The sequence below is a fragment of the Mytilus edulis genome, chromosome 2 (assembly GCF_963676685.1).
Source record: "Mytilus edulis chromosome 2, xbMytEdul2.2, whole genome shotgun sequence".
Lineage (NCBI taxonomy): Eukaryota > Metazoa > Mollusca > Bivalvia > Mytilida > Mytilidae > Mytilus > Mytilus edulis.
This window is the reverse complement of record NC_092345.1, coordinates 6,937,425-6,960,055: the sequence shown is the minus strand read 5'-3', so window position 1 is coordinate 6,960,055 and position 22,631 is coordinate 6,937,425. Positions and strand designations below refer to the sequence as shown.

Sequence of the window (22,631 nt, the reverse complement as noted above, 5' to 3'; positions counted from 1 at the left end):
GCAGAGCAATGTAATGAAGTTCAGGTCGGCAGTTATGGAACAATGACTGCGTCATTTTCCAAAAAAAGCTCATCCCCCTTGCTGCGAAAATGTTGCATACTATTTTTGCAATAAATATATCTTTCTACAGATAAATTCCATATTTATAGGTACAAATTTGGTTCACATTATGTGTCAAGTTGAGAATAGGAGTGGGGTAAATGTCAAAGAGAAAACATCCAGACCAAAGAGCAGATAATAGATGAAGGCCACCGATTGGTCTTCAACACAGTGAAAAGATCCTACACCCAGGTGGATTTCAGCTTGCCCCTAAATAAAAATGTGTACTTGTTCAGTGAAAATGGACATCATACTAAACTAAAATACATACAAATGAATTAAAAGTAAAACAAGAATGTGTCCTCAGTACACGAATGCCCCACTCGCACTATCATTTTCCTTGTTCAGTGGACCGTTAAATTCGGGTAAAAACTCTAATTTGGCATTAAAATTAGAAAGATCATATCATAGGGAACATGCGTACTAAGTTTGAAGTCGATTGGACTTCAACTTCATCAAAAACTACCTTGACCAAAAACTTTAACCTGGAGCGGGACAGACGGACGAACGGACAGACAGACGGACGGACGGACGGACGAACGGACGAACGGACGCACAGACGAACGGACGGACGGACGAACGGACGCACAGACCAGAAAACATAATGCCCCTCTACTATCGTAGGTGGGGCATAAAAAGTACAAGACCTACAATGGCTCCTGATTTGGGACAGGCTCAAAAATGTGGTGGGTTAACCATGATTTGTAATATGTATGAGGGAAAAAATGTGACACTAATGTTTCAGAGGTTAAAAAAGTATTTTCTCAAATGATACAAACAAGTTTTTTATTGATTTAATTTATTCAGCTTGACTTTGGTAGCCTATAAACACCTCCTGCATATAATAGTTTTTGCTCTTTAACTTTTCTATCTAGAAATCCTTTAAGTTCCTGTGTACTGCATTCCATAGTGGTTGGTCCTTGCATTGCAAACATTCTCAACATTGTGTGTATTCTTTCTAATGGAAGGCTTTCTAAATTAGTCAACATTCCCACGATGTACGACCAGAAAACCTGAAAAAAATGTAAAAATATAATAGTTCTTAGAGTTAGTTATAAAATCTGGTATTTTAAAATCTGGTATTTTATATCGGCTTTTCCAATAAAACATAGATGATACCAAAAAAGGCACTTAAAAAACCATTATCTGATATTGAAAATCTAAATTTCAGTAACTCTCTTACATTGTTACAGATAAGGGCAAGCCAGTTTCATTGCACAGTATTAATGATTAAAATTTAAATTTCAATATAAAAACAAGTTTTCACTATACGTTTCAATCATAGGAAAGTTATTCAATTATGGCAAGGTTCATTTGACAATGACGTTGGGCTTTTGTGAAAAAGGTCATGGAGATCTCTGATAATGTGTTCTTTAATTTCTTTTGAGCATCTCAGATGTATAACAAGAATGTGACAATAGTACATTGTTGCCCCACTCGTGCAATCATTGTTAATGTTCAGTGGACCCGGAAATTGGGGTCAAAACTCTTATATGGCATAAAATTAGAAAGATCATATCATAAGGAACATGTGTACTAAGTTGCCAGTTGATTGGACTTACACTTCATCAAAATCTACCTTGACCAAAATATTTAACCTGAAGCAAGACAAAAAGACAAACAAAAGGACAGACGAATGGAAGCACAGACTGAAAAACATAATGCTCCTAGATGGGTCATAATAAGTGGGACATTAACATAAATAAGTATACCAGGGGAAAAAATTAACGGTTGCCCAGTCGCCAATGGCGACCAGAAATTGACCTGGGCGATCTTTTACTCAGTTGTGGTAGCCCAGGTGGCGAATTGAAAACAAGTTCTTGACTGCCTGAAATCCGCCATTTACCGTGACTCCAGGTACTAGCTACTTCACGGACAAAAATTTAAATTAAAAAAAAAATCTTTTTAAAATGTATTGCATCAAAGTCGCGGTCGCGATAAACAAGGATGTCAAATCAGTGTTTACCTGTGACTAAATATAGTTCACGTTAATTCAGGTCACTGATTGGTCGTCTATTTAAAGTCGGAATGTATCGTATGCTTGCAAGGATAACAAGAGAGGTGTTCCGATGGTCATTAACAATATGAAGCAATCAAGGTTTTGGCTTTAACATGTTCAAGAAAGCGAAGAAAGTCAGGGAAGATGACAATAGCATGTCATGAAGTAATATCAGTCAAATAAAAGCAAGTCTGATATATATAATACTGTTAAGAATCTGGAAAACAGTACCTTTTGTAGTAACATTTTCAAAGCCCACGTGGTGTACAGAGAATGAAGGTCAAAAACGAAAGTAGAGTATTGTCGACCACAATAAATAACATTTATAGTTAAAAATGATTTATGTTCCTTACTAACTGAACAGTTTACAAAACAAGAGGCTCTCAAGAGCCTGAATCTCTCACCTTAATTCTTTTGGTTAAATCTCTCATCAATGATTATTTTGGCTTTTCAATTTATTTAAATGTTTTTTGGATCATCCTATTTTCTTCAAAAGCCAAAAAAATAATCATTTTCTCCTATGTTCTATTTTAGCCATAGGAGCTATGTTTCTTGACATACAAGGAAATAAAATATAAAATTTATACTAGATACTCTGAAACTCATTTAGCCTAAGTTTGGCTGAAATTGATACAGCAGTTTCAAAGGAGAAGATTTTTTAAAGTAAGTCAACATGATGAACAAATTGTGAATAAAGTCTTTAAAGGGCAACAACTCCTTAAAGGGTCAATTGACAATTTTGGTCAAATTGACTTAATTGAAGATCTTACTTTGCTGAACATTATTGCTGTTTACAGTTTATTTCTATCTATAATTATATTCAAGATAATAAACAAAAACAGCAAAATTTCCTTAAAATTATCAATTCAGGGGCAGCAACCCAACAACAGGTTGTCTGATTCATCTGAAAATTTCAGGGCAGATAGATCTTGACCTGATAAACAATATTATCCCATGTCAGATTGCTCTAAATGCTTTGGTTTTTGAGTTATAAGCCAAAAACTGCATTTGACCCCTATGTTCTATTTTTAGCAATGGCGACCATGTTTGTTGATAGATCATAACTTCGGATACAATTTACAAACTAGATACCCTAAGGAACATTCAGTTAAAGTTTGGAAGTATTTGGCCCAGTAGTTTCAGAGGAGAAGATTTTTGTAAAAGATTACTAAGATTTACGAAAAATGGTTAAAAATTGACTATAAAGGGCAATAACTCCTAAAGGGGTCAACTGACCATTTCCGTAATGTTGACTTATTTGTAAATCTTACTTTGCTGAACATTATTCCTGCTTACAGTTTATCTCTATCTATAATAATATTCAAGATAATAACCAAAAACAGCAAAATTTCTTTAAAATTACCAATTCAGGGGCAGTAACCCAACAACAGGTTGTCTGATTCATCTGAAAATTTCAGGGCAGATAGATCTTGACCTGATAAACAATATTATCCCATGTCAGATTGCTCTAAATGCTTTGGTTTTTGAGTTATAAGCCAAAAACTGCATTTGACCCCTATGTTCTATTTTTAGCAATGGCGACCATGTTTGTTGATAGATCACAACTTCGGATACAATATACAAACTAGATACCCTAAGAAACATTCAGTTAAAGTTTGGAAGTATTTGGCCCAGTAGTTTCAGAGAAGATTTTTTTAAAAGATTACTAAGATTTACGAAAAAATGGTTAAAAATTGACTATAAAGGGCAATAACTCCTAAAGGGGTCAACTGACCATTTCCGTCATGTTGACTTATTTGTAAATCTTACTTTGATGAACATTATTCCTGTTTACAGTTTATCTATATCTATAATAATATTCAAGATAATAACCAAAAACAGCAAAATTTCCTTAAAATTACCAATTCAGGGGCAGCAACCCAACAACAGGTTGTCTGATTCATCTGAAAATTTCAAGGCAGATAGATCTTGACCTGATAAACAATTTTACCCCATGTCAGATTTGCTTTAAATGCTTTGGTTTTTGAGTTATAAGCCAAAAACTGCATTTGACCCCTATGTTCTATTTTTAGCAATGACGACCATGTTTGTTGATAGATCATAACTTCGGATACAATTTACAAACTAGATACCCTAAGGAACATTCAATTTAAGTTTGGAAGTATTTGGCCCAGTAGTTTCAGAGGAGAAGATTTTTGTAAAAGATTACTAAGATTTACGAAAAATGGTTAAAAATTGACTATAAAGGGCAATAACTCCTAAAGGGGTCAACTGACCATTTCCGTCATGTTGACTTATTTGTAAATCTTACTTTGCTGAACATTATTCCTGTTTACAGTTTATCTCTATCTATAATAATATTCAAGATAATAACCAAAAACAGCAAAATTTCCTTAAAATTACCAATTCAGGGGCAGCAACCCAACAACGGGTTGTCTGATTCATCTGAAAATTTCAGGGCAGATAGATCTTGACCTGATAAACAATATTACCCCTATCAGATTTGCTCTAAATGCTTTAGTTTTTGAGTTATAAGCCAAAAACTGCATTTGACCCCTATGTTCTATTTTTAGCAATGGCGACCATGTTTGTTGATAGATCAAAACTTCGGATACAATTTATAAATTAGATACCCTAAGGAACATTCAGTTAAAGTTTGAAAGTATTTAGCCCAGTAGTTTCAGAGGAGAAGATTCTTGAAATAGTTTACGACGACAGACGACGGATGACGGACGACGACGGACGCCAAGTGATGGCATAAGCTCACTTGTCCCTTCGGGACAGGTGAGCTAAAAAAAGAAAATCAGAGAAGATATCAAGTTCATGACAACGCTTTTGGAATACGTGAAATAGTCGAGAAAAAAGGGGGGTCATTTGTTTACAAATGTACGTAGTTTAATACGCAAAATGAATCGACCAAGATATTTAATAAATTAGATTATTAAAGAAATAAAATGAAATATTTCATCTATCATCTACATGTATTCCAGAACAGAGAATTCTTTAGTTGTCTTTAAAAGATATGTAAAAAAATCTTGTACACAGGGCATGAAGATTCCCATTTTGCAAATGATTTTTTTTTTAATGAAATTGAAATTTGATTGAAGTCAACAACAAAGATAAGAAAAAAATAACTTTTTCCCAGGCATCTAAATCATCTCCAGGTATGCTCAGAATGCAGGATTTTGAGTCTAAAATTCAAAATTTTCTGGGGGGGGAGCATACCCCAAACCCCCCTAGAAAGTTCAGCTTCACGGGTTTCACCGGTGATAGTAAAATTTTGTGGGCTACTGACTTTTTGTCTGGGCTAACTGATTTTCAAGTCTGGTAGGCCAGGTGGGTACTGGCCTTCATAAGTTAATTTTGATCCCTGAATACCCTTTGATTTACTATTTAAATTGTTGATAGTGAGTTCTGAATAAAAGCAAGGTAAAACCATATTTTTACATTCAATAGCTCCTACTAAAGACTTCACAAAATTCAGTTCAAATGTAATAAGAATATGATTAACCTGTAATTTGTCCTATCACTCAGGACTAAAATGAGACCTAACACAATTTAAACATGTTATGGAATAACTAACCTGCAATTCTTCCTCCCTCTGTGACTGAGCTGAGGCCATGGCTGATTCTGTTTCATCATCGTCAGTAACAATAACATCATGTGTGCGGCCCTTATGTTCTTCCACCAAGAGAAACGTGTCTGTTGTTTCCTCCTTGAGTAGACCCTGTGTTTGCCAGTAGGCTATCTTTCTTCTCAATGCTGTTGCCGGCATTTGCAACTCATTGCTCAAATCTTCCACTGTCCATTTTTCTTTAAAAGCAAGAGATTAAAATTCAACTTCACTATGATTAGCAGAAACTGTTTGTCAATAATTATATAACTAAAGTACCTGGCCTAATGCATCATTCTCAGAATTTAATGGCTTCCCTAAAGACTCTTTCTTCATGCCTCAATATGCGTAAACTGAAAATTTTATCAGCCTTGTTTGTAGTGAATCATGACTATTGCCGATTTATTTATTTTCATGTGTATTTATTTTCATGTGTATTTATTTTATGTATTTATTTTCATGTGTATTTATTTTCATGTGTATTTATTTTCATGTGTATTTATTATCATGGATAGAGGAATAAGTCTGCATACAAGATTATAGAAATTTAAATTTAGTTGAACATTTAAATTTGTGGTTCACTGTTAACCATGAAATCTGTAAAAGCAGGTATGTTGAGGTTTAATAAAGAATCTACAGTAAGGCCACACCAATTTGATTCCTTGTTCGACGGACCCGCCCGCACCTATTTTTTTCAAAACAGAATTTTTTTATTTTTTTTATATTCCCGCTTCCCGCATCCTGAAATGTAAACATGTCTATTTCCCGCACCGTTTTTTTGAAAATATTATAAAAAGATATCAACATTGGTTTCTTTCCCCCTTACTTATATTCCCTATCCAAAATGTTCCGTTGTTACAATTACAGGGGGATTACAATACTTAGTTGTTATGGTAAACTTTTTACAGCTGTACTAAATAACAGACTTAATGTTTATCTTGAAAATATGAATGTTCTCTGTGAAGAACAGGCAGGTTTTAGAAAGAATTATGGAACTTATGATCATATATTCAATCTTAAATGTTTAATTGATTTGTACTTACACAAGAATAAACCACTATATTGTGCCTTTATTGATTATCGCAAGGCTTTTGACTCCATTAATAGAACAGCTTTATGGAATAAGTTACTGCAAAACTGTATTGATGGTAAAATGTTTAATATTGTACATGCTATGTATGAAAATGCTAAATCTTGTGTACGACAGGGTAGTCAAATGTCAGATTATTTTCAAAGTAATGTTGGTGTTAGACAGGGAGAAAACCTGTCGCCTGTACTTTTTTCGCTGTTTCTTAATGATTTAGTCCAGTTTGTATCTAATGCATATGATGGGTTGTCAGATGTTTGTAATGCTGTTCATACTGCTCTTGATACTGATGAAATTTCTGTCTATTTAAGATTGTATCTATTATTATATGCTGATGACACTGTTATACTTGCTAAATCTAAGGCTGAGTTACAAGCTGCACTTAATTCCATGTATTTATATTGTAAGACTTGGAAACTTGAAATTAATGCTACAAAAACAAAAGTTGTTGTATTTAGGAAACGTAAATCCACTGATAAACCTGTATTTACACTGAATGGGGAGGTTTTGAATATTGTTGATGATTTTGCTTATTTAGGTATTATATTTATGTATAACGGTTCCTTTAAAAATAACCAGAATAAATTGTTAGAACAAGGTAGAAAAGCCATGTACAGTATGTTAAGAAAATGTAGAAGTCTAGGATTGCCTATTGATTTGCAATTACAAATGTTTGACACAATGGTAGCACCTATATTGTTATATGGGTGTGAAGTGTGGGGTTATAGTAACAATAATACTGTTGAATCTTTATTCTTACAATTTTATAAGATTATTTTAAATGTTAAGAAGTCAACTCCAAATTGTATTATATATGGAGAACTAGGTAGATATCCTATTGATGTATTTATTAAAAGTAGGATGATTGGTCTATGGAAAAGATTCATGTGTAGTAAGCAAGATAAGATTTCATCTATTTTGTATAAATTGTTATACACCATGCATAACAGAAATATGTACCATTCAGAATGGATACGTTGTGTTGAAAATACTCTAAATGAATGTGGTTGTTCTGAATATTGGTTAACTCAAAATGTGTCTAAATCTGTCAACCTAGCTAAGATTGTAAAGCAAAGGTTATGTGACCAATTTAAGCAGAAATGGTGTGCTACTGTGTATGAATCACCTAAATGTCTCAATTATAGAATTTTTAAAAGAAAGCATTGTTTTGAAAAATATTTAATAGAACTTCCTACAGATTTAAGGAAATCTTTATGTAATTTTAGATGTGTTAATAATAAACTGCCAGTTGAAAAGGGCAGGTTTTGGGGAATAGCAAGAGATGATAGAATTTGTGATATTTGTGACTGTAACTCATTAGGTGATGAATTTCATTATTTATTCCAATGCTCTTATTTCAAAAACGAGAGGAAAATGTTATTGCCAAAAGAATTCACTACAAATCCAAATGTTGATAAATTTCATGCTTTGTTTAACTCAGTCAATTATAATGTAATATTCAAAGCTGCAAAATTTTGTAAAATCATACTTTCTTTAGTAAAATGATTGAAGTTACTGTTTATATAATATGTTCGTCTTCCATATATTTGGAAATGTATATCATGTATACATGTTAACTTGTTCATTTAATCAACCTATTTTGTTATATTGTGTTAAATTGTATTCAATTGTATTTGTTCACATACCCTGGTTAAGGGTCTTGAGAAATAAAAAACTTGAAAACTTGAAAACTTGTTGTTAGACCAAAATGTACAAAGAACTTCTGAAGGATTTGCCTTCAACTGCAATTATATTGTATGCTGGCAAAACAAAACTATCTATAGCCGCTGCATGTTTATGCACCTGTCCTGATTGATTCAGGGGCCTGTCGTTCAGCAGTTATAGTTTGTTGATGTTGTTCATTGGTATTTTCCCGTTTGAATATATAAATTAGATCGTTGGTTTTCCTGTTCGAATTGTGTACGCTAATAATTTTGGGATCCTTTATAGCTTGCTGTTTGGTCTGTATCAAAGCCCTGTGTAAAAGGCCGTACTTTGACCTGTGTTTGTTATTGTCAGGTTGAGAACAACCCTCCCTCAGACAAGGGGTCATTTTACTGATGTAGAAAAGAAAATAGAAATACCAAGAATTTGTATAGTTTTTTTATACAAAAACTTTGAAAACTTAGAATTTTGTACTCAAAAAGGGGAGAGTTACATCATATTTTAAACAACTTTTTCTAAAAGAGGGGTCCACTTATTTTGAATAATATTAAACTGATAAAGTAAATGTGTTAATTTAACATGGTTAAAGTCCAGGAATATTACAAAATTCTTGGACATGTTTTGACCATTTAATACTAGCTATTGATAGATATATAGTTCTTTGAGAAAATATGAGCCCTTTTGTACAAACAAATATATTATAACTTATATGATCCATCATAAAACATGTAAAAGGGATATTTATAAAATTAAGGGGTTGCCCCCAAACTGATTATGACTTGGATGGAGAATTGTATCATTGTCAGTCACACATACATAGACCAGATTTAATTATTTCTTGGTGAACAGGGAAAAAATACTTCAGAAATTAAAAAATGTCAAAGTACAAGTTATAAATCAAGTTTTAATATTGTCAAAACCTACTATTTTATGTTTACAAAAAAAAAATATAATCGCTCGCCTTTACTTTTCAAGCTTCGCCTCAAAAAATTTCAAATTAAATATTTTTTTATTAAAATTTTCAAATCGCTCGCTCGCCCCAAATTTTGGAGTCCAAAAATCCGTAGAACAAGAAATTAATTTGGTGTGGCCTAATTACAGGTTTTCCAATATACACAAGACAAAAAAGATCAGTCAAAAATAATACAACTATTGATCCATCTTATTTTTCACCTCCAGATTACTATTTCAAGTAAACTTATAATTATCTGCTGCAATTTCATTGATATTTACCCCAATTCTCTTTTATTATTACAAACTTAACATACCTTGTTTCTGAAACTGCATAATAATGGCAGCATGAACCGGAGACACATTAAAGTTGATTGTTCTATCTTTAAGCTCTATGTCAATGTTAACAAGACCTGAAAACAAATAATTTTGCTAACTGACAATTTTTGTTTAAACATTGTCTGTTTACTGAAACTAAACTAATTTTACTGATAGTACTAGTGTAGGTTCAATTGTTTCATCTCAAATTTTGGAGAGTTTTGTATTGGTCTCTCAGAGATCACTTTGTTTGGACAAAGCTGAAGCAGTCTGTTTCCTGTCTTAGCATGTTTTAATATTGCCAAAATGATTCTGGAATATATTCAAAGATTTTGTAAATAATAATCATAATTATTTTAATATGTTTGTATGTTTGGCTGAGTAGATAGGTATACTATCATGCAGTTCATTGGAACTTTTCAATATACTGAGAGAGAAAAAAAACATTCTTACAAGAACTTTCAAACAAACAGATTATTGCATAAATTTTAAAGGTTATTTTCACAAGCTGACATACCTAAATGTGGTTTCCAGTTTAATGTTCTATTTCCTTTTAGAGCCTCAAATTTCTTTGTGTATTCCTTCAGTGATTCCTGCATCACTTCTGGGAGAGTTATCTTCTCTTCCCTGAATGCTGGCCAAAACTGGGCTGATAAAACCATTGCATTTACATCAATTTCCTATAACAAAACAACTTTTACATTTTAAAATTCTGGTGAGAACCCAGTACTCACAAAGTATGTATGCTGTTACCAGTAGATCTTCAATTGTCTTTTAGGAAAAAGAAACAAATTACTCAAAACACTAAGGAAAAGTGTGAAGTATTCATACAGCTTTGGCCTGTAAGCATAGAAAAGTGTGAAGTATTCATACAGCTTTGGCCTGTAAGCATAGAAAAGTATGAAATATTCATACAGCTTTGGCCTGTAAGCACAGAAAAGTGTGAAGTATTCATACAGCTTTGGCCTGTAAGCACAGAAAAGTGTGAAGTATTCATACAGCTTTGGCCTGTAAGCATAGAAAAGTGTGAAATATTCATACAGCTTTGGCCTGTAAGCACAGAAAAGTGTGAAGTATTCATACAGCTTTGGCCTGTACGCATAGAAAAGTGTGAAGTATTCATACAGCTTTGGCCTGTAAGCATAGAAAAGTGTGAAATATTCATACAGCTTTGGCCTGTAAGCATAGAAAAGTGTGAAGTATTCATACAGCTTTGGCCTGTAAGCATAGAAAAGTGTGAAGTAGTCATACAGCTTTGGCCTGTAAGCATAGAAAAGTGTGAAATATTCATACAGCTTTGGCCTGTAAGCATAGAAAAGTGTGAAGTATTCATACAGCTTTGGCCTGTAAGCATAGAAAAGTGTGAAGTATTCATACAGCTTTGGCCTGTAAGCATAGAAAAGTGTGAAATATTCATACAGCTTTGGCCTGTAAGCATAGAAAAGTATGAAGTATTCATACAGCTTTGGCCTGTAAGCATAGAAAAGTGTGAAGTATTCATACAGCTTTGGCCTGTAAGCATAGAACAGCCCTACATATTTGCAAGATGGTGGTGTTTGTCTTAATGTGAGAGGAGTCTTATACTTTCTTTTTATTAGTATTTTCAATAATTTTGTCTAGTAATCTACATTTTGTATAAATTATCTATTTTGAACCAGATAATGATTAAGGTCAGGAACAAAAATGTGACATAGGTTCAAATGTCTCGTAAAAATTCTATTTCCTAATAAAAAAAATATTTTTTATTTTTGTGTGTCTTTGGTTTACCACAGACCTTCATAAACTTAATAGCAAGAGGATTCACAATAAACCAGACTTTCTTACGGTCTACAAAATATTAAGATAGGTTAACTCACCCCTCTTTCACCACTTTTATTTCTAGCTTCAGTAACTCTGGTGTTTAATCTTTTGGAATCAGCTACATCTTTCAACATGACTTCACAAAAGTGTAATTGTGTCTCTCCAAATCTTAATTTAAGTAGTTCCAAGTAACGGATCTCCTTCTCGATTTCATAATTAAATTGAGTGAGGATTCTATCTGCTAGTAATGTTCTGTATTCATTCACAAATAATTCCTTACTACCATAAATGTTGACCAGCATACTTATAATATCTGAAGCTCTTCTACTTTTGGATGTGGTAGCTATAAAAGACATAAAAAGTTTTGTTTTTTTTTAAATTTAGAAAATTCAGTGTAAAACATCATACATATTCCTGTTTTTTACTGTGAAAAATAGTTATGAAATATGAGAAGAGAAAAATTTAAAGTCTAGTAATATCAGGTTCTAAACACCTATAAATGAGGGTCTTAACGGGGGTATCATCATGACAATAAACCATTAAATCTCTTGCCAAATGACATAAATTTTTGGTGCATGAAGATAAGATGTACACATTCTTTTAGACAATAAAAAATTTGACTAATTTTGATGAATAACGTCAGGCACCCTTCAACCCAATCCTTGACTTACAATGGTATACTTACACGGATCAGCATCCACGGGATCAGGCATCCATTTCTCCCAATCCTCATCCTCATTATCACTATGTCCTGTCTCATCCAGTAGTAATGGCTGTCCCTTAATCAGCTCATCTAACAACTCATTACTTCCGTCGTCAGTTAAATTAGAAACAATACATCTGACAGTATCATCACGGGACCTAAATATCAATGATATATACATTTATTTAGTAATTGAAGAACTGGCATATCTGGCCTGATAGTATCACCATGGGACCTGAATATCAATGGTATATAATTAGTAGTTAGAGAACTGGTACCTGACAGTATCATCACAGAACCATTCAGAACTAACATAGGTCACCCTGATGAGTCAAGCTTTTTTCAACTGAATTTTACAATTTGTTCTTATGTTGTGTTGTTACACCAGTGTCCAAGGTTAGAGGAGGGTTGAGAGGTCACAAACACGCTTAATCCAATAATTTTCTGCAAGTGCATGTTAATCAGGAATAAATAATTTAGTGGTTATTATTGTAGATTGTCTTTACTATTTGCTTTACTTTTGGTTTTTTTTAAAAGTTCAGGCATTGTTGTTTCTGGTTTTTTATTGTTTCTTATTTTGTCATTTCTGTTTTTTATGGCCTTCTATACAGTATGTCACTGTATGGCTTTTGTTCCTTGTTAAAAATCTTACAGCAACCTAGAGTTGTTTTGTAACATGTTTAATCACACAAAAGGAGTAGGGACTATTGGAATTCAGACTCTGAAAAAACAGCCAAAAAATGACATACAACTTCAAGAACAACTGCAGACTAGCTGTACTTAAGATATGTTCTGAACAGGGGAAAAATAATTATCACTGAAATTATTTGTTACCTAGCTAGAAAATAAACTCATCATAGATACCAGGACTAAATTTAGTATATACGCCAGACGCGCATTTCGTCTACAAAGACTCATCAGTGACGCTTGAATCCAAAAAAAAATAAAAATGCCAAATTAAGTACGAAGTTGAAGAGCATTGAGGACCAAAAATCCTGAAAGTTTTGCCAAATACAGCTAAGGTAATCTTTGCCTGAGGTAGAATAGCCTTAGTATTTCAAAAATTATAAATTTTGTAAGAAACTCTCCTAGGGACAGTTATTTTGGGAATACTTAATTATATATCATACCTTAAGTATTTTCTGACAGGGTGGCAAACAAGTTCTAGGATAACACCAGCTGGATCTAAAACTCGTAGAGCTCTGATAGCAGCAATATAAGCTGTTAATATATCTGATGTGTTTACACCTGGAAAAGAATCAATCGTTTATATGAATATTCAAAACAATGGAATTCATTCATTTTTTAGAAAGGATAAAATAATTGTATTTTAGCTACTCTACAAGGCATCATAGAAAAATAAGTAATCTTTCTTTTTTTCAACAAAGTCGGATTTATTTCTTAAAGTTTGAAAATGACTATTTTGATGTATTTTTATTTGCATACATTGATACCCTAAAAGGAAATTCTTTTTTTAATCGAGAAACATTTTCAACAGAATATATCTGATTGACAAAATTCATATGTGCTGACATGGTGTAAAGGGGGCTATAAATCAATTTTTATTTTTAATAAAGGATTTCGCTGTATTTTTCTATAAATGAACTTTATCATATACTTAATAGAAAAATGAAATTAAAAAATGGGGTCACCTTTCAATTAAACTCACAATCTGCCTCCAAAAGAAGCTTACATTTTTGTTAATGTCCTTTTTTCTGTTGAACTAATAGGAGAAATAGAGGTAATACGGAAATTAAATCAAAGCCTTAAAGGCTGTAAAAGCAATTGCTGCCATGTTAATGTTTGGGGACTTTTATTTTTCATCCACATATATACAAGAATTAAACCTGACATGAGTATTGTCTAGTTTAAAGTAAGAAGGTTTTAACTTTATATAAATAAAAGACTTTAGCAGAAAGTCATTTTTAATATGTTTTATATTTCACAAGGAGACAACACGTTTACCAGGCTAAAGTTGGGGTCAAATATACATGTGCTGAAACATATAACTCAAAAAGAAATCATCATGGATTATCCCCTGGTAGTGTTTGTAACTTCCTTGGCAATAATTTCCTTTATTGATTTAATTTAAACAATTTTTATTATTAATTTATATTTAACCATTAACACAAATGATTAAGTTAAAACATTTCAACTTTCCAGACGCAAATGTTAAAAAACGGTAAAGAAATAAAATATCTTACAAGACATAAACATGTAAAGAATAAATGTATATTTCAGCTTAATAAAAATATTTTCATAATGTTACTTTGTCATCATTTTTAAAACTAAGTTCCAAACATTATTGCTCAGTTGATATGTGTCCTTCTGATGCGGTACGAGCACAGGCACTTGTTTCTATCCATAGGGAGGTCGATTATCCATATAAATAGTATATATATTGTATAGGGGCCAGCTGAAGGACGCCTCCGGGTGCTGCAATTTTTCGCTGCATTGAAGACCTGTTGGTGACCTTAATTCTGCTGTTGTATATTTTTCTATGGTCGGGTTGTTGTCTCTTTGACACATTCCTCATTTCCATTCTCAATTTTATTATACGAACAAGAACAAACAGCTCTACGTTGCTTTGATATTTATCAATTTTCAGGAAACATTGCGAAAAATGATCTTCAATATTTCGAAAACATGTGAAATAAAATTGCTAACACGGTGGACCGTCGAGTGTCAACAAACGTAGTAGACTTGTTCACTGAAAAGACAAGGATAATGGTTTCATCTGACATTTATTATGCAAACCTAGTTTTGATCATGATATTTAAAAAGACGTACTTTTTTTCAATCTATGTATTAATAAACTAGAAAATTCCAAATTGTAAATATCTCTTCATCTGGACCGACTTGGCATCTACTACGTTTGGACGGGTCCATTTCATTAGTAAGGTGATCGATAAATATTACGGAGTTTTGACAGAAAAGGAAAACGAACTTATCGTTATGTGTTTTCAACAAGGGTTTCGTTCCGCTAAATTATTTGCGCAAATAAAGTTTGTCTATTTTTAGATTACAGGTAATAATTTGACACTACGCATTAACCTGTGTAGTGATTATGATTTTACGATAAATGTATGAATGAACGGTAATTTTATGAATGAACAAGAGCACCTGACCTCTTAAAGAAACACAAATTAAACATATAAAACCGTATTTATTAGGAGATAATTCAGTAAAATTTTCAATACTAAATCAACAACTGAAATGAATCCATATTTTGTTGAAACATCGTACGAACGGCGGAAAACGGAATCGCATTTATAAAAATGTACTTTTTTTCACGCGGACTTCTATGTTATTTGATAGTCAAATGGTTGACCCTTTAAATACAAAAATACATCTACAAGAACATATTCTGAAACTTCTTAAATCTACTAACTTTTTTTTAAAGTTTCAAGCTATCTATTGCATTAGAAAACATACATAGGTGTTAAAGAATGACTTACTAGGAGCCTGTTTAACAAAATACTATGGCTTGATCTGGGCGGAGTCTCTGATCTGGGTCACAAAGATGGCCATACGCGACGGCATAAAAGCAATTGCTTTAAAAAAAACCAAATTACAGAAATCACTTAAATTTTACAATTATTTAGTTTATGTACAGCTTATTTGAAAAAAATAATAAAAAATATAGATCACCGATGAGTTAAATAAGATATTTCAATTTCAAAATGCCAAAAAATTACATTTTTACACCAAAGGGAGATAATTTGGAGCTTTTCAATGATAAAACCATTTTAATTGTCATCTGGGGCCAAACTGAATCAATTTTTTTGGTAGATTTTTGTACCATATCATAAAGTTATACTAATAGTGTTATAAATAAAATTTGTAATGAAAAAACATGAAAATTTTGTACCTGTGAGCCTCCTTAAATAAACATAGGTAATTCAATCAGTCAAATAAGCAATTTTGAAATAGTGGCTAACCTTTTTAACCACCATAGCTTTTAAAAGTTACAAAATTGGGCCCCTTTTTTTTTTTTTACCAAAAAGGGCTTTATCATTTGTTATTCAATATTTACAGTCCTAAACTGATGCAGGAAAATGCCTGATGTTTCGCACCTGGATGTAAAAGTCTGGTTTCTAATGCTGATTTCAGTGATGTTACCAACTGGGTCCTCACATCAGTTTTCTCTAAACACATCTTAAGATCTAATATTGCTGGTTCAGATTCAGGAAATTCTATGATTATATTGAAGAGCTGCTCAATTTGAATGTTTGCAAAAGACTCATACAAGAAATGGAGTAGTCTCCCTTTGAATCCATCAATACAGTCAGAGTATATGTGTGTTCTGTTACCCGAATAAACCAGGTGCAACCAACCAAGAACTTTTGTATCTAACCACTGTCAACATAAAGAAAAAGATTGTTTAGTTTAACTTTTAATACAGTACATGTACATGTAGTACATATTGTAAATATTTACACAAATATCAATGAATAGTATTTTCTTGTTTACTGCAAACTAGACAATTCATGCTTTTACCATAATGTATCACCAAAAAAAGTGAAAAACCAGGAAGTTAGGAACTCTCAGAAATGCTGCCTACTCAAAAAATCTTTTATTGCCCTGATGTGATTTTTTTTTTTATTCAAATAGGCATGAAGACTAATAAACATCTGCTACTTAAATTTCTCTTTGCCAAAAAAGAAAGAAAATGCATACCTACACTGTCTCAATGTTGGGCAGGGTTTGGGCAAACCTAAAATTTTTTAAGTGTGGCCCTAGCTGTATGGGGGAGGGTTGCGATCTCACTAAACGTTTTTAACCCTGTCATACCTTTGCGCCTGTCCAAAGTCAGGAGCCATTAGCCTTTGTTAGTCTTGTATGATTATTAGTTTTAGTTCATTTATATGTTTTGGTGTTTAGTATGACATCCATTTATTTTGAACTAGTACACATTTTTGTTAAGGGGTCAATTGAAGGTCGCCTCAGGGTGAAGGATTTTCGCAAAGTGTTAAAGGCCTATTGGTGACCTTTGCCTATTCTCTGCTCTTTGATTGGGTAATTGTCTCTCTTGTCTATGATATGTTTTCTATGTCTTTTTATCTATATAACATACTGTTTCCAATATATCAATATAAGATGTTTCAAAGTTCCCTTTGCAGGAGTTCTCTACATATGTCTTTATTCTTTCATGTACAATATTTGTGACAGCTGTTCCAGACACTCTCTCTAGGATACCAATGTCATCTCTGAAATATTCAAATAGTAAACAATTAGTCTCAACTTCAAAATGTTCCTATTAAAATTTGTGACAAAAATGAAAAAAGAGCAAAAATAGTCACTCAGGGGTATAATTTCTATAGGGTTAATAATCATCAATCAAGAGCTATAGCTGCTATAAGGGGGCACTTGGCAATTTCAGCATGGGTGGCTTAATATTTGTACACATTATTGACTTCATGATTTTATAATTCAAGTTTTTCTCTATAATAGTTTTAAAAATAATATCCACTCACAAACTACCAATTTTGTTCAAATTAACATTTGAAGAAAATTTAATATTTAAGTTTTACTCTTACTGCTTTTAATAGGTTTTGAGATATACGGCAAAAACTGGAATTTAACCCTTATCTTCTTATTTACCAACATCAATCATGTTTGTTGTTTGTTCAAATTCCTTGATACCATTTTAAACTCGATTCCCTAAGAAACAGTTTAGAAAAGTTTGGTAACATTTTGTAGTTTCAGAGGAAAGATTTTATTAAATGTTTACAACAGAGGAACAGAGGGATCATGACAATGCACTTCAAATTTTTACAATAGCTCACATGGTTTTTAAGTGTGTCAAGGTATCATTGATCCTGAGACTTTTTGTAAGTGATTATTCAGTAATGATATCACTTTATTGAAGTGAATATGTGTCTGTTTACAATTAGAGTTTTCTGTTTAGAATATGTGGAAGTAAGATAGTATGTGTGAACTTGAGCATGTCACTGTTTACACTTAGTAAGACATTATGTGTGAACCTGAGCATGTCACTGTTTACACTTAGTAAGACATTATGTGTGAACCTGAGCATGTCACTGTTTACACTTAGTAAGACATTATGTGTGAACCTGAGCATGTCACTGTTTACACTTACAGTTTTCTGTTAAGATTATGGAAGTTCAACATTATGTGTTGACATAAGCATGTCTCTGAGGGCTGTTCACACCCTTTACAGCTGGTTTCTTCATCATCTTCACTGTCTACAATACAAAAAGTAAATGATAAGAGATTAAGCTTCTAAATGAAAGACACATACCCTTTAGTTCTCCAAGAAAATTTAAGAAAAAGGAAAAATGAATTATTGTACTATTGCAAAATAAAGGATTTTTAAATAAAAAGTATCTAACTTTATTGCTAGTTTATGAAATTTTCCTTTTATCTTACTGATTGATAATTTCCTTTCTCAGTTTAGTTGAGTGATATGAGATTGCTTTTCTCACTTTTGCTCAAGCAAGAAAATCAATCTCCTTGAGATTATCAAAGATAATTTATAATAACATCTATATACATGACATATATATGCTGCCAGTAAACAGTTAAGGACTAGAAATACAACATGTACATGTATACCTTGATCAGGTTCAGTTGTTGTATGATGAAACACTTTAAATGCATCTGAATAAAATTTATTCACTATTTCTTGGAAAGTTCTAGGAAAAATGGAAAACAATGTTGATTTCATTAGAAGTATGAAAGCTTCTGTCAATGAGGATGTATTAAATAAGGTGGATGACTTCCTCCAACGTTTTATTTGGGTTGTGGATTCAAGTCTTTGAATACAGGGGAGATAGTCCATTGTCACTTTATGTAAATATTCAACTGCTTCAAGAAGTTGGTCTGTTTCACTTGGCTGTATAGAAAAGTAGTTCCAGAACTGTGGACCAACTTTTTGTCGCAAATCTTCTTGTAAAGTATCCAGAAACCATTCCTCTATGATGTGTCCTAAATCTTGCTTGCATAGAATTTCAACAGCATTCTGGAATTCAACTTCTGAACTGATATATGCCTGGGAAGTCTGAAAAATTCAAATAAATAAAGTAAGATAAAGGTTGAATATATATGACACCCTTGTATCAACTCAAAACTTTTTCATTTCAAATAGTAATGTAATTGTTTTTTACATTGAATTTTTTTCCACAGATTGCTCGCAAACTAAACAACTTTTAGATCTGTGCCAGTCTGAACATATATTTTGCATATGTAACAACCATTTTTCCATTGTGGCTTCAGATATTTTGTATTATGATGCCAAAATTTTAATGAAGCCTTAAGTGATAAGGTGTATAACAGGTAACAATTAAAATTACAATGTATGTACATTGTCATAATAAATTTGTAGCTACATCATAGTATGTGTACATAAAGGGAGCCCACAACCCCTGGGTCCCCATAATTCAACTATGACATGTATGATGTGTTAAATAGAAAGAATACCAAACTATAATTTTAGGGTCATATATCCTAGACCATATCGCTGTAAAGAACGATTACATTATGATATATTTAACACACACATATGGCAATATTATTGAACGTCAAGTAAACAATAACACCAGAGGACTTAAAGTATCAATTAGCAACAAACGGGTGAGTCTTTTCACCACCGAACACCCCAAAAACCACCAACCACTATGAGAAACTGTGATATTATACAATAAAACGATAAAACAAATTATTAATCACTTATAATTAAACAATTTGTAGATTTTTATAGGCATCATTTTTGTGTTAAAATCGATAATCAATACAAGGAAAAATGTCTCTGGATTCATCACCTTCCAGATTACATTGTGTATTTTATTAAAATGATAAAATTCAAATGTATTCATAATAAGTAATAAGTTGAAGTATCTTCGATCTCTGTTCTCGGTTAGATTTTGACATAAGTCTCTTTTCTTATTAGGCCAATTAAAATTAATTGATAGATTTTCATCCCAGCCGCCCCTCTGAAATCGTCCCGCCCCGATTTTTTTTATTTAAAAAATTTACGATTTCCGAATTTTTTTCATGTCCGTTACCGGTAACCATTTATAATTTCGTTGCATTCAAACTTCCTGTTTCAAATTTTGGTGTTGTATTCCTTCAAGTTATCTCAAATGATTAAGTCGGCATATTCTGCTGCTCTATGATGACATCATTATCTACCGAGAATAGAGATTGAATACGAGAAAGGCATGAAATATTCGGATTACGAGTAAAAAGCTGTGTCTAAGAACGCAAATGGCAGTGTGTCACAAATGATTAGAAAACTGTTTTTATTTTTATTTATACAATTACTTTGTGTCAGAAAATTGGACTGTGAATGATATCCAAAGGGCATATCCAAAGGGCAAGAGTCATGGAACACATTGGTACAAAATCATGAAGGGATTAAAGAAATTGACATAAGCACTAACTTGTTAGATTTATGACCGTATGTAATTGAGCTAAAACAAAAGTCTACAATCATACGCATGTCATTACAGCAAGCCTTTACATTTACCTTATATGGCTGTCGTTTTTTGTTGATAAACAGCAAACACCCTCTGTCCCAATACCCTCAATATATTTATTAAACAACAACTTCTTTTTGGTTAAGTTCATGATTTACAATATCTTGCTCTAGCACCAAACCTATTACTTTCAACACTGTTTGAGTTTTCATTTTATTCTGTACTCATAATACATGTGTTGCCTACATTTGTACTACTACACACAATGGCTTAGAAAGCAAAATGAATTTGGTGTTGGTATAGTCCAACTGAAGAGAGCATTTCTCATGTTTCTCTACATTTTTTATGTTTATATATAGGCCAGTTTCTAAAGCTGTAATTACATGTATAACAGTGGTTGCCAATCAGAGATATTTATTCAAGAGTTTGAAAAATTATGTACATGATATAAGCTTATTTAACACTTGCCTATACGCCCTGCGGTATTAATAACTGGACACAAGAGGGTTTCGTATGAAATAAAATTTAAAAAATAAAATCCTCCCACCCACCCCAGTTTTTTTTTAAAATCTGGATGTAAATCTACTAATTAATTTTAGTTGGCCTTATTGGTACAACTATTATAGAGATAGAAGAAGAAGAAACAATTAATATTTGAACTCTAAATCTTGTGATTTGTTGAATTAATAACTTGAAAGTTATATTTAAGTCACATTTATAACGTTAAAAGACAAAATAATAAACTTTTGGGGTGTTCAGTGGTGTTTGGCGGTGTGTGGTGGTGAAACGACCTACCGGCAACAAACCACAGTACAAACATTAATTTTTTGTGGAAACAACTATTCACTGGAACCAACAAGTTGTGCATGCATGTTCTGTAGAAGCATTTAAGACCGCTCTACAAGAACACTGCCCATAACAACAGCACTCTTCTCCACCGTGTATAAAAGCCTAAAAAGGATTCTACACGTACCACTACAGATACAGACAGATTTATATTTTAGAAAACAAACCCCAACCATAACCAGATCTAAACCAGATAACACCGGCTCTTACCCCCGAAACCTTACCAACACCGTAAAGTAAATTGACCCCTAAGTAAAAGGATGGCAAATATTTTAACTCTAAAAAGAATTGCTACTTTTTTTTCTCCAGGTGTCAAAGTGTCTGTTAAAACAGTCCAAGCTCTGTTTACAAGTTCAACATTTGCCGCCATCTTGGCTTATTGACCAATCTGGGTAAAAATTATTGCTACGGCTCCGGGAACGGTTTGGAATACAAAAAAAAGTTAAAAATAGTTTTCAACTTCTGAATTTTCGATTTCAATGTAACAAACAGTTATCATTACTGATTTTCATATGTCTGGAAATAGAAAATTTCATCATATGTCTGGAAAGAGAAAATTTCATCATATTGTCTGGAAGAGAAAATTTCAAGGAGTGGTGTACTTGCCGTGTGATTTTTTTTATTGATATCTATACTATATTTTCCACCTGCAAACTTTTTTTTTTAATTCAAAATAAAGTTTAAAAAATACCAACTTATATAAAAACAAGAGTGCACACACTGAAATGTCTCCCCTTCTTTACTTATCATTGATATTATGTTGATAGACCTAAGTATAAAGCTTTATTACAACTGTCACATAAACTAAACATTAACCAAGATAACTAAACGAGACCAATAAACCACGAAAATGAGTTCAAGGTCAGATGGACCATGCCGGGCAGACATGTACAGCTAACAATGCTGCCATACAACAAATATAGTTAACCTATTACTTATAGTTTAAGAAAAATAGACCAAAACACAAAAACGTAACACTGTACAATGAACCGTGAAATTGAGGTCACGCTCAAATAAAACAAGCCCAACTGAAATAAAGATCATAAAATATTTCAATACACCAAATATATGGTTGACCTATGGCATATAGTATTAGATAAAAGGACCAAAACTCAAAAACTAAACTTTGACTACTGAACCATGAAAAT

General features: G+C 32.4%; 1 protein-coding gene across 2 annotated transcripts; it reads right to left on the bottom strand.

Moving 5' to 3' along the window:
• Window positions 1-838: 838 nt before the first annotated feature.
• On the bottom strand, window positions 839-21,882 carry LOC139511351 (anaphase-promoting complex subunit 2-like). 2 transcript variants are annotated; one of them, XM_071297998.1, is made up of 12 exons: window positions 21,779-21,882; window positions 18,776-19,220; window positions 18,300-18,405; window positions 17,274-17,406; window positions 16,273-16,555; window positions 13,327-13,444; window positions 12,179-12,354; window positions 11,550-11,836; window positions 10,211-10,373; window positions 9,693-9,788; window positions 5,643-5,872; window positions 839-1,112 (listed from the first exon to the last, which is right to left on the bottom strand). In XM_071297998.1, exons 1-12 carry the CDS (start codon window positions 21,851-21,853, stop codon window positions 903-905), a joined length of 2,322 nt encoding a protein of 773 aa, XP_071154099.1. In that variant the 5' UTR covers window positions 21,854-21,882; the 3' UTR covers window positions 839-902. The 2 variants fall into 2 exon arrangements, with proteins under 2 accessions (XP_071154099.1, XP_071154101.1); XM_071298000.1 differs by lacking the exon at window positions 21,779-21,882 and adding an exon at window positions 21,611-21,648.
• Between the last annotated feature and the right edge of the window lie 749 nt (window positions 21,883-22,631).